Source organism: Opisthocomus hoazin, chromosome 2 (assembly GCF_030867145.1).
Source record: "Opisthocomus hoazin isolate bOpiHoa1 chromosome 2, bOpiHoa1.hap1, whole genome shotgun sequence".
Classification (NCBI taxonomy): Eukaryota; Metazoa; Chordata; class Aves; order Opisthocomiformes; family Opisthocomidae; genus Opisthocomus; species Opisthocomus hoazin.
In genome coordinates, this window is record NC_134415.1 from 39,628,896 (window position 1) to 39,644,042 (window position 15,147).

The 15,147-nt window shown below is 40.1% G+C and overlaps 1 protein-coding gene across 4 annotated transcripts; it reads right to left on the reverse strand.

The window, feature by feature from the left end:
• Positions 1–1,981: 1,981 nt before the first annotated feature.
• Positions 1,982–11,426, reverse strand: ETAA1 (ETAA1 activator of ATR kinase). Of its 4 annotated transcripts, none has more exons than XM_075413306.1 (7): positions 11,142–11,426; positions 9,938–10,075; positions 9,616–9,692; positions 7,902–8,020; positions 6,282–7,569; positions 5,453–5,564; positions 1,982–3,561 (listed from the first exon to the last, which is right to left on the reverse strand). In XM_075413306.1, the coding sequence occupies exons 1-7, from the start codon at positions 11,383–11,385 to the stop codon at positions 3,446–3,448; spliced, it is 2,094 nt and encodes a 697-aa protein (XP_075269421.1). In that variant the 5' UTR covers positions 11,386–11,426; the 3' UTR covers positions 1,982–3,445. The 4 variants fall into 4 exon arrangements, with proteins under 4 accessions (XP_075269421.1, XP_075269420.1, XP_075269422.1 ...); XM_075413305.1 differs by having other exon boundaries at positions 1,983–3,561; positions 5,784–7,569; XM_075413307.1 differs by having other exon boundaries at positions 1,983–3,561; positions 5,453–6,465.
• Between the last annotated feature and the right edge of the window lie 3,721 nt (positions 11,427–15,147).

The following is a 15,147-nucleotide window of genomic DNA, read 5'->3' on the forward strand; positions in this document are numbered from 1 at the left end:
TCAAAAATAAAAGTTTATTTTTCATTAGATTTCTTCTAAATATTTTGGATGTTTCTGACCAGTCGGTATGAATATATTTATTTATTGTTTAAAGACAAAAATTCCTAGCTAGTGGAATTTTATTTTTGATAGTGTACAGGTTGTTCTTCTTTGTAACTATTTCTAAGTCCTAATGAATCTTACTTCTATGAATCTTACTTCTGCCTGCACTGACTCCACCAATGAAACTATATGGAGTTAAAGTATTTCTCTTAAGCTTTTCACTTTTATCAAATTTGCCTAATAGAAATGGTATAGAAGTGGTTTAATTGTAATGCAAGAAATTATTTCTCTAATAGTGTTAAGCCACACAAAGAAGTAACTATTCAATTTGTTAACTGAGAGATGGTATGGTAGGGTATTTGGGGATAGTCAGGGTGTGCCCAAAAAACCCTTCGCAGTTCGTCTCCCCATCAGTCAAGAAACCATGATCCCAAGAACTTGTGATTTCCATTTGGAAAGTAACATTTAAGAAAAAAACAAATTACAGGCCTTGAAGCCTAATATCTACACTAAAAATAGGTATTTATGAAAAGTAAAATAAAAATCAAAGCCCCTCTGTTATGATTAGTTTAATAGGTGAGGGCAACAGATGCATTTGCTGTAAACTGTCAAAATTAATGTTTCGCACTGATCAGCAAACAGATTAAGTATGGTTAAGCAGCACATGGAAAACACTTGGGTAAGTAAGTGACAGTAATTGGTCAAAAAGTAGTTTGTGCCTTCCTCCAGTTGGAAAGTTTGCAAAGGGTCCTTTCCACACCTCTCATGGCAACAGAATTCCCCTTGTCATACATTGAGCTCCTATTTTACAGCTCAGGAGACAAGAAGGTTGGTTAGATACTCATGTTAAAGGATGAGCCGGCATACTCTTGCCCTGCTCTCAGAGGGAGATCAGTGGTAGTATTTTAAGTGAGCAGCTCCAGGGCCTTTCTATCCTGGGTGCTGAGAAAATCAGTATTACTTAGAAGGGCAGTAAGCTGGTTTTAAACTTTGAGTGTGCTCAAGGACACACAGTGGCAATCATTCACGATGTATCACTTTGTATGCTGAGCTTGGGTAGCCATAATGTGCTTAACCTGTATTTCACGTTATGTCTACTCTTTATCCCAGTTTCAAACCAGATTAAAAGTTAGTCCTTTTGCATCAGAGAACGAAATCCTCAAAAAAAACCACCAAACTCTCCAGTTCCCACAACAGCTCCTTCCTTTCCAGTTAGCTCCTCTTCTCAAATCAGAAGTATAATCAATCATATTATCCTTGGAAACAAAAATTATCCTGATTCCTTTACAGAATTATTTCTAGAGAAATATCCTAGGGAGGGAAGGGTTGATAAGCTGAACACTGTCCTAGCAAAAACCTAACTTCTATCTTTCTCAATAAGATTTGATGTTCTTGTGTATCACTACCTTAAAAGCCAGTTTTATAACTCTCGTATTTAATATTGATAGTAGAAGCCTTTTCTCCTTGCCACTTTCTTGGCTAATACTGCATCTGGCAAGTTACCCGACAGTTTGTATTTTCCTAGACCACCACAAAACAAGCATATCCTTCAGATACACAGCTCAAATTATTTTCTCAGGATAAATACAATTTTTGCAACAGCCACTGTTTGGGATTTACTTTTGTCATGTGGACATGCACATCTGCTGTCTTACAAACTGTTTGAACACTGCCAACAGAGGCTTGACAACACACCAGAGTCTTGACATTTCACATTGTATTATCTGTTAAGGCTACTATTATGACGAAGTTCTTTGAAAAGCTGGAAACATTTTTTTCTGGGTTAATTTTTAGTCATATCAGTGAGCTGATCCAACTCATCAGATATTGCACAACATCTGGAGCTGCCAGGACAGGGAGCAGCAGCCATAGACTGCAAGTAATGCTTATTGGGCACCAGCCTGGTCTTTGGTGGGCTTGGGGATTTGATTTCATAATCAACTAACTACCACCAAAACCAGTGGTTAACACAAAAGCAAATTCACAGGTTTGAAAACCAGTATAGTTAAGTATTTCAGGACTCTGCTGCAGATGGTCGTGTGCAGAACCAGTTCCTCCATCACGGATTTCTAGTTTAAATGGAACAAAGGAAGGACTTTGTCACCACTATAGGTAGAAAATTGAGGCATGAAATAACTGGGTGAATTACCAAGAGAGACAGTTCAGGTAAAGTCCATACAGAATTCCCATTTCACTTCCTTTTATCAGTTTCTGTAGTATAGTATTTTCCAGAACAGACTAGAAAAATGTAAAAAAGTTTAATGATGATTTACAAATATACAATACTTACATTTTTAGGAGTTACAAAAACGGCACATCCTACAGAAACCAAAAGCTTCCTCTAACCTTTGGTAAATTTCAAAGTTATTTATTTACAAAGAAAAATTACAGTCACTTTTCATAGTGTTACATGTTAACATATAAGCATTTGTCAGCTGAAAAATATCTTGCAGCTTACCCACAGGCAGTTTGTGCAGTTTGAGCTCTGCTCCCATCTATCACATCAAAAATTCTATCAGCCCCTGTTAAGCTGACATGGCATTGCATTTTTGTTTTAACAGCTTTTCGTTTGAAAAATATGTACAACCCACAAGGCTAAATTCATGCATGTTGTTGAGATTTCACCTGGTGTATTTTATATTGCTCATGGTTTGGTAAAATGACATAGGCTACCTTTTCTACCTGGCTCGGTAACACATGTTTAGAAAAAGGCAGTGCGATTTTGTTAGGTAGGGTATTTTGAACTCTTCATGAAGGGAATTAAAAAAAAAGATAAAATGTCCTTTTCGGGATGTGTTTTCACCTTACGGAACTTTTATATTAAATTCTTCCTTCACTATGTACAATTCTTACCTAAGGTAATGGGAGACAAACTGAGCACACTTTCCAAATCCTGTTCATTTCCGTTAGTTTTGCGACATTGGATGTTTCCTAGATTGTACTTTCTTTAAACCAAAACTTAAACACTTTCTTCTACCTGAGAGCAAACATTAGTATTTCTTAGTCTGTGTGTACTTGGAGAGTCTTCTTATAGATTAAAATAAAAATACAGCCAAAACACATACAGTCTGTTTTTGACATCTTCCACTTTTGTGTGTATACAAGTGCTTTCATGCTCTGATAATTTTCAGACTACACAATTTCAACATGTAACAGTATGTGAACTTAATACATTCTTCATTGTGCTGAAGGGAGTTTGGGACTACACATTTACAACTGGTAGTTTTTAATTAAAACTAAATACCACCAGAGTATTAGTTATGGTCCAGGTCAAGATTTTTTTAAACTGAGAAACAGAAAAAGCTTGCCATCAGCAGCTGTGAACAAAGTTTAGAAAGTGTCTTCCAGCATTACAGTATTTCCCTCCCAGAAACTTACTCAACAGACAAAATAAACTCCAAATTCAAGCATCTTTAAAGAATGCCTGCATTCGGGATTTTCTTCGTGCAAGAGCTTCTTGTTTTTTTCTTTCAATCTCTTCTTGAGAACATTTTCTATTTTTTTGTTCCACCACAGACACTGTAAATAAAAAACCACATATTAGGAGGCTTCAAGTTTGTTCAATATGTATTTTAACTTATCTGTTCTCCATGTTTGAAGATCTATGGCAAGAGCACACTATTGTGACATGCCAGGCACCCAAGTTAAAAATGGCTCATGTATCCTGTCCCCAAGGCAGGAAGGGGGATAAGATGCATGACCTTTGTAGCGCTACTGATTACTACCTCCCAATGAAAATACTGGGACGCAGACATTTGCTTCAAGGAAATTTTACTTGGCTGCCCTTCAAGTGAACCTTGTGACATCAGGAGTCAACACAGGAGATGGCAATGGGTTAAGAAAATTAAGGCTATCAGAGTGAAAAGGGCTCTACAATTTAGTGAGTTAGGCAGAGATATGGGCATGGAGATGGTATAGACACAGGGGTCAGATACAGTACAGGTGTCACACAAATAAAACCAGAAAGGTTGAAAAAAGGTCAAAAGTAGCAATAAAAATTGGCAAAGGAGACAAGAACATGATAGCTAAGCGTAGTATTTTATATGTTGTGTTACAGAACTATAAATTCTGATACAATAAAATGCTGACTTTACTGGAACCAACAGGAACACTCCCTGAACATGTCAAGAATTTTACCGTTTTTATACACCAATTTCCAATCAATGTACTTTTAACATATAGTCTTTCAAACTGGATAAATAAAACAAAGGGTCTCTTTGCTTCTTAAAAAAATAGGTGTCCATGAAAAATTACATATCAGTTTTTGCAAGGATCACTTAACGTCAGTCTTTTTGTTACAGCAATGTCCTTTCACCAAAATTTTAAGATTAGGACAGTTGTTATTTACCTGTAAAGAAAATCTATGCTATTCTTTTTCATTCCTTTGTTCTCTAGAACATTCCACAGAATGACTAGTTATCTCTACCCTCCCTTGCTCCTTAACATGTGAAATTGCTGCATTGAATTCATCTGCTTCTTTGCTGGGGAAGAAACACAGATAAAATACTGATTCTTCAAATAATGCTGCCTGGCAGTTTGCAGGAATTTATTTTTTTGTTATTTTTGTAATAAAAATTGAGGTTGATAGAGTACAATCTAAAGGCATGTTTTATCAAAATTAATATTGATTAAAACTTCACCAAGCCACGAGATCAGGTAAAAAGTAAGACTGACTGGTACTTGACTGGTTCTACGTTTCCCTAGCAGGTAACACCAGTGCATGGATATTACAGACTGTTGCTTGACGATGGAAAAGTAACTGACCTCCCCCTCTACATGAAAGGAGATGTTAGGGTTTAGACTGATAACACAAGAATATTTCACTGGCAATTTTAGCCACAGAGCAGACAACAATACAGGCTGAGGTTTCAGAAGCATCAAATGATTCGAGGTTCCAATTTCCAGGTGTACAATAATAAAAAAAAATTGGCATTTCGTATCACCTGCTGCCTTCTTCCCCAGCCCCACCATTAACTCGGGTTTTATGAATCCTGGCTAAGTAATTTTTAATGTTTTTCAAAATGAACCTTAAATTAAAGCACAGATTCACACTGCAACATTTACAATGTATCAAAATAGTAGTATTTTAAGTAACAATTTAAGAATCTGGTACACTGAGTGCTGCCATAAGCCTATACTCGATCCTAGTGATTCTGAGTGTCTATGAGAGAGTGTGAAGTATTCAGAGAAGTGGAATGAAAATGGGAAACAGAAGATCTTAACTACAGGAACTCAAGAGACGCGTCAGGACAATTTTATTTTGGCGAAAATAACCTCCAGATTCTCATCAGAACATTTACTAATGCCTAAACTGAATGGATGAATCTTGAAGCCTACTGTAAGTCGCAATACAATATAAATTTCTCTGACATTCTGATCATAGTAATAAAACAAACAAAAAGACAAATACCTGAGGTAGGCAGTGCAAAAGACTCTGAAAGGTGCCTCTTGAAAGGTGGTTTCTTATTGTCAAACTTGCTGTGCAAAGTCACATTCACGTGATTCTTGCTTTCTTCCAAGCCCTGCAGAGTAATTCCAATACCAGAGTAACTCCCTGGATTTTCAGACCCTACATGAAGAGCACCCTGAGAACTGTTAGTCTTTCGGAACTTAAACTTTGAAGGCATAAGTGATGTTTTATTACCAGAACTGTTACTTGGTGTCTTTCCTATATTATACAAAAGTTCTGAGCTGTCTACCGTTTTGCTACTAAAAATGTTTACTGTATTAATAGCACTTACTTCAGAGCCAGTCTGTCCTGCCGGCACAGAATTTGACCTGTACCATTTTCCCCAAACAGTCTTTGTAGTCTCTTCAGAAGCAGCTTGATGACAGTTTTTACACTGTGTGTATTTACACTCCATAGAAGTACCCGACATCACAGTGAGAGGACTTGAGACGTTTTTGCAGTCCACTATGTGACCTGTTGTGGCCAACCCATGTGTAACCTTTGATGAATTCCTACAGGAATCGTTTAGTGAGAAAGCGTCCTGCTTTGCATTTGCTTTTTGTGCCAAAAGGAGATCAGGTTGTCCTTGTTTAGATGCTGGGAAGCTGTTATCAGCATTTGATCTGGAATTAATACTAGCTCCTTGCACAGTTTTAGCTCTTTCAATTCCTTGTTTAACATTCTGGCTCTGAGTCTGCTTTTCTATATCATCACACACCTGATATAACAATTCGTCATCCTCACAGTTTGCATCCCAAAGACTATCAGATTCACAAAACATATCTAATACCTCCTCAGAGAATTTCGGTTCATTCCAGTCATCGAACGACAGAGGACATTTCTTTGGTATTTCAACTTGATTTAAGTGACCTGTATTAGCTTGGTTACCCACTTTAGTTAGATCATTAGGTTTTGTATTGGCAGAAACACTGGATGATTGACACAAAATATTCTGTTGTCTATGAGGATTAGATCTTGAAGGAAAAAGAGGAAGAGGGTTACTTCTAGACTGCATAGTTTCATTCCCATTCTTCACTTGAGATTGCACTGAAACAGGAACACAGTTCAAATCATTGTTTTGGGCACTTTTCCAAATAGAATTTTTTTTATCTGGCTTAACGTCACATTTGCCATGAAAGGCTATGGTCTCTGCCTTTGAGTTTTCTGTCTTATAATACGGCTTTTGTAAAGAAAGAGATTTTACAATATTTTGTGTGGTTTTACTAGAATGTTTTGAAGGTGAAAACTGCAGACTGTTAGATTTGTGTACACTCCCCAAACAAGTTACTGAATTGCAACTACTTTCCTTTGTTCTGCTGGCATCGCTGAAGCCATGCGTAGATGGATTTCTAGGAATCAGTGGTGCTTCTTCAGTACTTATCAATTCAGGATTTTGGGTTATTTGCATCACAAAAGAGTCATCTGCCAAAAAATCTGTATCCCAGTCATCAAAATCATCATTAACTACTCCAGCAAGCTTACTGGAGACCAGCAATTGTGCCTTCGAAGAACAAGGATTTTTTTTTGTCACCATGTGTGTATCAGGTTTTGGAAAAGTCTGGTTCACACTTCCTAGTGCACAAGAAGTATCTTTTTGATATGCCTCTGAATTACCATGTTGCATGTCTTTAATTTGCTCAGGAAGGTGTTCCTCTTCCAAGGTGCTTTTATTTACATGGAAACTGTTATTTAAAGAAATACTTGATAGTCCTTGGCTCAACTGTCCACTACACTTCTGAGTAGAGCAGTCAAAAAGAGCATGAAGGGCTATTTCAGCCTCAAGGTCTACAGACTTTTGACTGCCATATTGACAGGGCTCTGCAGCAGCGATTCCAGTGCTCTGTCCAACTGGTTGCAGTGACAGAACAGTATCTGTTTCAGAAACTTCACTAAGGAGTGATTTCAGGTTCTTCATAGTTACTTCATCTTTAGAATGATTTAAAAACTTTGAGGCAGTCTGGATAAAGTCATGACCAAGCTTCTCTTGTTCCTGAACAGCATCTAGCTCTACTAGATTTTTATCAAATTCCTTAGCCAATTTCATGAGTTCCTCTTCAGGATTTTTTACTTTATGATCTCTACATTAAAAAACAAAAAGAAAAGACAGCAAAGAAAGTCAGACCTACTGAGAAAGTTTAGCCAAGCTCAGTAACACTACCATATGAGCTGTTCATTCTCTAGTTTAACAACTACAGAGAATATGACTGAATCCCACCACTTCCAGTGTGCAGTCAGCATGCAATCCTTCTGGTAATTCTCAAGAAGTACCCCATTAAGAGATAACAAGCCCAAAGTTTAAAGCATTCTGCATGCTAACATACAATTACATGGCTCACTGTGCATAAAGGAACATCACATACCCTTTTTCACGAAGCCCAGCTGTGATGGGCAAGACAAAACTGGAACTTACCTTGTACAACTTAACTTTGTCCTAGCTCGCACTTTTACTACTCCAGGTGTACAGGGAATGGCATCCTCACCAATCCATGTCCCTAAAAGGGAGCCTTCATTACAGGCTGCTTTTTCATCCTGAATGATTAGATTTATAATGCTTAGCAATTTTATTTCAGATAAAGATTGGACTAGACACACACCTTGCCTTAGTTAAAGCTGCTAGACCAATTAAACTGGATCAAATCTGCTGAAAGCCCCCACAGACAGGAGCTAAACCAATACAAGGTAAGCGAGATTACTGCAACATTGTCTACTGATAGTTGTATCACTTTAACTATATGAATTTAAAACAGGAACTTCTATTAAAATAACTGACATTTACTTTGTTGCTCAAATCTAATACTCTATTTACTTCAGGTTTAAGCATAATCTGCAATATTCACATTACAAGCTGTGATCGAGTTTAGTACACTACTAAGGAGCTAGTTGAGATGCACGGTCTTTATGCACTTAAAGCAGCATTAACAGATCAGAGTATTTGAAAGAAATCATATTCTGTGTGCTTCCAGGAAAAAATTCTGACTTCTTCCATTACAACTCATTTATACAAGGAGCCTTTAAACAAAGATGAGTGAAGGTTAGAAACTAAATGGATTTGTTTCAGAGCTTCAAACTTTAGGCTTGGATTTGAATTCTGAAATCTAAGAGATACAATCCTGCAGTAGTAAAATGTGTAGAGTGCCAGAGCCAAATGCTGGATGTGAGAAATTACTGCATGTAAGCAAGGAAAAGTACTTTGAATTTTACTAACATGGTAGTTTTGGGTAGGTTTTTTTCTTTTTTTCCTTTTTTTAAGAAAAAAGAACACAAGCAACAGATAGTTGCAAGTCCAGTCTGACAGTATTTACATTTACAGCAGTGCTGTACTCATTTAAAAGGTAGAAACTGGCATCCCTTATCAATGATTTTCCAATTCTTCAGTGTAATTTTTCACAAATACGCTGAATAGTCAGTACATTTTACAGGGCTCTGTCAAATAAGCAGGCATATTTTGCAAGCTAAATAATGCAGGACTGTTTTAGGAAAAACAGGTTCTCCTCACGCACTTAGTAAAGGGCAAACAGTAAGCCAACACTATCTTATTTTCACTTTCCAGGCAGCGGACATCAGATTTACAGCAAGAGAGAGACACCAAGAGCATGGATCTTAGGGTAAAAAGGCAAATTATTCAGAATAAGGAAGTAACGCTACCGTGTTTATATTATTGTGGAGTCTCTCTCCCATCTGAGTCTTGTTCTTGTACTTCGGCAGTCATTCAAGATCACTCAAAATGCTTAAAAACAACTGCTAAGTAAATCCAGTATGTGAATAACCTCTTACCTTTCAACAGATGAGTGATTAAGGATAAAAAAATAAAACAGTATTCCTAAGACCAGGGGCAGTAAGTTGTATTCTGAAAGTAAACATTTTGAAAATGGAGCTGCTGCAAGTCCACTTTCTTAACACATCCTTTTTTACAGCATCTGTGGCTCACAAGAGCAACCAGTCAAATGCTATGCTTATTATTTTATTTCAGTGCAGTTTTACAAACACATTACTAGATTTCTGCACACCAAATTCTCACCATCTTAAAAAGACTGTAACTAAAACTCAGCCTTCACTAAAACTGAACACTGTAGCACTATTCTGTTTGATTACTGCATATATAGAGCACAGAAATTAACAATTACCTGAGGAGCAATACGATTAACAATTTCTGAAATTTCTACTGCGCATCTTCTGGTAGACTGTTTGGTTTTTCCATTGCCTATGAAAACAAACAAACTAACCTTCTTAAAAACATGCAAAAACAATTCAAAGATATGCGCTAAAATTAGAACTTCATTCAGCACTATATTGAAGAATTTATGGTTTTTTACTAAAAATAAACCCAAACAACCTAACCATGATAACAGAAAGGGACTTTTTTCAAGAAATCTGCGTAACTTTTAGTTACACTTCCGGTGCATGCCTCAAACAGGCACCTTGAAGTCTGGATTTCATTAGTATTACCTAGTCTGTGTGCAACCGGTGAATGAGGATCCCAAAAGATTTCTTGCTGTATATCGGTGTCATTCACAGGAGAGCTGAAAGTAGGTGTTCGGGATTTCCTACTCAACGATCTCTTTGGTGTTTTATGTAAACATGACTCTGTGTAAACAGAAAGATGATCCTTAATAAAAATTAATTAATAAAAGGCCAAAATAACTTAGAACACACAACAGGACAAGGCATAAAGAAGATGCTTTAGAAACTTTAAGAATAAAAATCAAGTTCACACTCATCAACATTCCTTTACTCACAACAGGAATATTGTTCACAACTATACATTTAAGGCAGGATATGCCTCTATCTTTGTCGGTTACATCACCGCAGAGATAACAGAGCATTACATGATACTGACAGCTATGTGCTTAGCATCTGATGGTAAGGATGAGAATTCAGTCCTCCTGCTTGAGGGAATACTGACTTCAGCTTGCGTTAAGAGAAAAACTATGTATAGCTATATGGGAGAGTATCTTGTATTCTATCTTGCTGTGTCTTTCACTTAGACTCCGATTTGGGTAACAATTTTAATGGGCCCCCAACCTGTTCTGGGTCACAACCTACCTGCGTCTATACTTCCCTCCACTGGGCCTTTTCAGCAGGAAAAAGCTACTTATTAAAAAGTTATTAATAATATATAATAGCCTATAATAACAATATATGTAATTATTATCAATATTATTATTAAAAAGCTATTATTCCACCTCTTGGAAGCAGGAATATAGCTATTCAAAACCAGCCTTCAGCTGTCTCAGATCAGCAAGTGAACTGAGCGTGCCACGTGAAGCCTGATGAGTCACCCTTGCCCTTCATAAGTGACCTCGCAGTGGAAGCCTACGGGAACACTTTTAAACGACGCAGTCACTACGTGAGAAGCATCCCAGCGGACGCTTTGCACTTCGGCGCTCAGCACGGCCGGGCTTCACGCTCTCCTCGAGTGAATCAGCGTCTTTGCTCGGTTCTAAGGGCCTGCCGCGGGAAGAGGCTCTCCGCCACACCCTGACACGAGGAGACCCTTCCCAGCGCGCACGGACGGGAGAACGCGGGGCCCTCTCCTCACAGACAGGCCGCGCCTCCCCCGCCGCTCCGGGGTGGCGGGCAGGGCAGGGCAAGGCCGGGCCGGGCCGGGTCGCCGCCGGCGCGGGGCCCCCAGGGGCCGCTCCCGCCGTACCTGCAGCGCCGCGCACCGCCGCCTCCCGCGACGGCGACGGCCGGGGTGCGCGCGGCGCCTCCCCCGCGGGCAGGCCTCGGCCCGCGCCGCCCTCCGTGCCGCCGGCCGCCGCCGCCTCCTGCTCCTCCTCCTCCGCGGGGGGCTCCGCCGGCCGCCGCCGGGTGAGCTGCTCCTCGCCGCCGCCGCTCCGCCTCCTGAGGGCGGCGGGCCTGAGGCTGGGCCCCTTCTGCCGGCTACCGGGCATGGCGCGCGCTGCAGCGGCACCGTATCCACCCCGCCGGCGCCGCCATTTTGCCGGGGATCCTGCCGCGCCGCCGCCGATTGGCCACCGCCGCGCCGCCTCGAGCGGCCATTGGCCCGACGCGCCGGGGGTGGGGCGGCGGACGCGGCAGGAAACTGCAGCCGCCTGGGCCCTCGCACTGCGCGCCCCTGGTCCCGCCCACTCTCCGTGAGGCGCGTTCAGTCGCTCCCCGCCCTGGCGCTGCGAGGGTCGGTTCCAGTTCTGCGGGCAGGCTGCGGAGTGACGCGTTCAGAACCTGTGTTCTAGTAGTTCAGTGAAAGAAAAGTCCGCCGCTGTTAGAGGGGCGGGATGTGCTCTCCGGAGGGCTCCGGCCATCGGCCAGGGCTGAGGTGACTTCGTGTCCCTGAGGCGCCTCGTGTTCCTCTGAGGCGACTTTATCTCTGAGGTGGCTTCGCGCCCTCCATTTGCCTGTGGCTCCTACCCCGCGCTGGCTGCCGCCGTCCCTCCAGCCCTGCGGTGGTCCTGGTCTCTGCTGAGGTCCTCAGGGCCCAGAGGAGGGGTATGCGGTGAGTGTCATGAAAGAGAAAACAAATCCAGACAGGTATAAACCGTTTCAGCCAAGCGTTGGAATTGGTGCTGGCAAAGAGACTTACAGAAGCCAGATCTGGTAGGTAAGAAATTAACAGGAGGTTCCTGAGGGAGAGTGATATTACATCATTATTTAAAGCAATATAAATGCAAACACATGTATGTATTACATCATAAGGTGGGTATTTCCTCCCCGAGCCACTAAATGTAAATGTATAAACATACCTACCAAGCGTATAGAGTCAAGGAGTGAACTACTTGTATACTGGTTGCCTGCCTGGTTTTCATTTAATCAATTTGGAGTACTTTGGGATCACACTTCATTTATAAGGCGTGAGCAGTGGATTTCAGTCCAGGATTGGGACTATGAGAAGTTTTAAAGTCACCAAAGAGTGATTCCCTGAGCCATGAAACCTTTTCTTTCCACCTGAGGCCTCAGGCAAACAATATGGTTTTTCACTTCTCCATTCTCATGAGGGTAATTAATGCCAGTAAAAGACTTTTTAACAAGGAAAAAATCAAGTACCATGTATTAAACAGAGAAGCTATGTTATATACATGGTTAAAGTATCACAGTCACAGAAGGTTGTGACATGGGAGTAATCAATTTGTTTATGTCATACCTACCAAATACAAATCGGAGACAAGACTGAAAAAATGGGTCAAGAATTAGGTTCCAAAATCCATCATAGACATCTGAACATAGCTACTGTCTTGAAGGCTACTAACATGGCTAGATCTTTGCATTTGTACAAAGTGTGGTGAAGGTATACATGGCATTTTTGGCCACTGGTTTGCCATATAGTAATTAAAAGCTGTGATGCATCGTGCAGGTACAAAAATGGCTTACCTGGACTCTTTATGCCATAGCTGCAATGAAGATTACTTGCTCATTGTTTCCAGTTAAAATGGATACTGAGAAGAAATTCTGTCTTCTATTAGTGATAGATACAATTTGAGTGATAACAAAACACTGAAATCAACACACTTACTAGAAAGTGCTACTTAAATCCTGATGTCTGCTACCACTTCCTAGTGACCTCTTAGCAGCTGGGTACTGTAAAGTGGTCTGCTTTCGTATTGCTCTGTGTTAACAAGCATAGTCTGAAATACTGTCATCAATAATTAAAATTAAGTGACATCTGTCATATTCACTGAGTGCTATGAATTTTGCAGTGCCTTCTTTGATTTATTCCTTTCTCTGAGCTCATTGTTCCCTAACTGCATTCATAAAATGTGAATATTTGCCACAGGTCTTTCACAAGGTTTTACTCATACAGTAAAAACATTTGGAAAAAAAACCCCAACATATTTAACCTGTATCTAGTTCTGCATGAGAAATCTTGTTACATCAATTTAAACGTATGCAAAGTTGTGTTATCAAAAGTTGTCAAACAAGAAAAAATTACCTGCATGTACAGAAAAGCTGAACAGGTTCGTGATAGACCCCCTCCCCCCACTTTCCTGATGAATAAAAGTGTGTGTATCTGATTGCAGCTTAAGAACTCAGCTCTGAGCTGAAGCTGTTTATTAAGTTAAGAAATGTAGTGGTAGAAGTCTGTGATGTTGAAGGGTTTCTCTGTGGAGCTGTAGCCTCAAGGAGGAGGGAGTTTGCGTTCCCTTGTCGTGGTATGAGCAGCTGGATCAATGGCTAATTGTGGTGAGACTGCATTCCAGGGACTCGCAGCAAACTCCTAGTGCTGCAGTTGTGAGTCCTACTTTCAAATCAAGAAGAATAAATAATGGAGGAGACTGAATGAATAATAAAGTTAGTTTAGTTTCTAATAGTACTATAAACTGCCTGAGAACTTTTCTGTGTTTTGAGACAAGGATCTAAAATGAAATTAAATAAATGTGAAGATCTGAGAAGTTTCCTAAGAATTTCCTGTTGGTGTAATGAGAGCATTGAAAATAAGAGTGAAAAAAGGCTCCTTTTTAAAGTCCTTTGAGCACAGAGCTTTAAAGTGAGCATTTTTATCTCAGAAAGAGTAGGTGTCATTAGTGAGGTTTTTCAAAATATCTAACGTACCACATCAATGTAACTAACAAAGAGAAGTGACTATGTTACTGTTCATCCTTCATTCTTGTTAGGCCTGGAAACAAGGGAAAATCAATAGCAGTGATTTCAATGAAAATATCAAGACTTGTGAGAGGATGGAAGTTATTATAAATAATGAAATTAATTTCACAATTACTGCCTTTTTCCAGAATGCTTTTAAATGGTCTGTGTCAGCTATCTTGGGTTTTTTTGTTCCCAAACTACATTTTCATTTCAAAATTTATTTCTTTTTAGGCACTGAACAAGAAGTAAACAAAACACACACATGCACTCATAATTTGTCTCCAGTGAAAATGTGTGTGTGCATTTTGATCACCTGAGACCAGGTGAAAAGACAAATTCTCCAAGCCATTATGTTTCTTGAACAGCTTGTTTTAAAAAATGGTATGGGTACAAACTCTACAACTTAGTACAATTCTATGATACTTTAAACATACACATGTTTTTTCCTAGGGAAGGAACAGTTAAATAAAGACTGTATGTAGCCGGGTAGCCACCTGTACTGTGTACCTGAGGAAATATGATAAGCAGGTCACGGTCTCTCTGCTTCTGCAGTTAGACTTCTGGCAGGTCAGGTATCAAGAAAAGCCATAGGCTTTCTAGACCTGTGAGAACCTCTCTGTTTCTTTGGTTGTGTACAAAAGCAGAACACAAAAGTAAATGTTAACAAAAGCAAAATATATCTAAGGTTATAGCACTACTGCATTCAGTCTAGTTCTGCAGAAGTCCTCAGGAAATTCCAGTGGTCCCGAGAACAAGAGCCTCTGGCCTTGCTTCCTTGCATGGTGCCGAGTGCCCTCAGCCTTGCCGTGTCTTCCTCCGGAGTGTGGCTCAGCAACACTCAGGGACGTGCAAATGGCCACCGAGTGAGGTAACTTCATTCAAAGCCAGCTTGGGTGTTTCTCTGCAATGCTGCCTCGTGCGATGTAGGCGTACCTTGGTATGTCTGGCTTCACATCTGTTGTCCAGAGGATAACCATGGACCTGTTGGATACGGCAGTGAGAGGAACCATGTAACAGAGAAGGGAATTTAGATGCTTAATGTAAGATGCATTTATAAATACAACCCTGTGGACCCAAACAAAAATAAGACACCCACCAGTATAAAACTTAGCTAT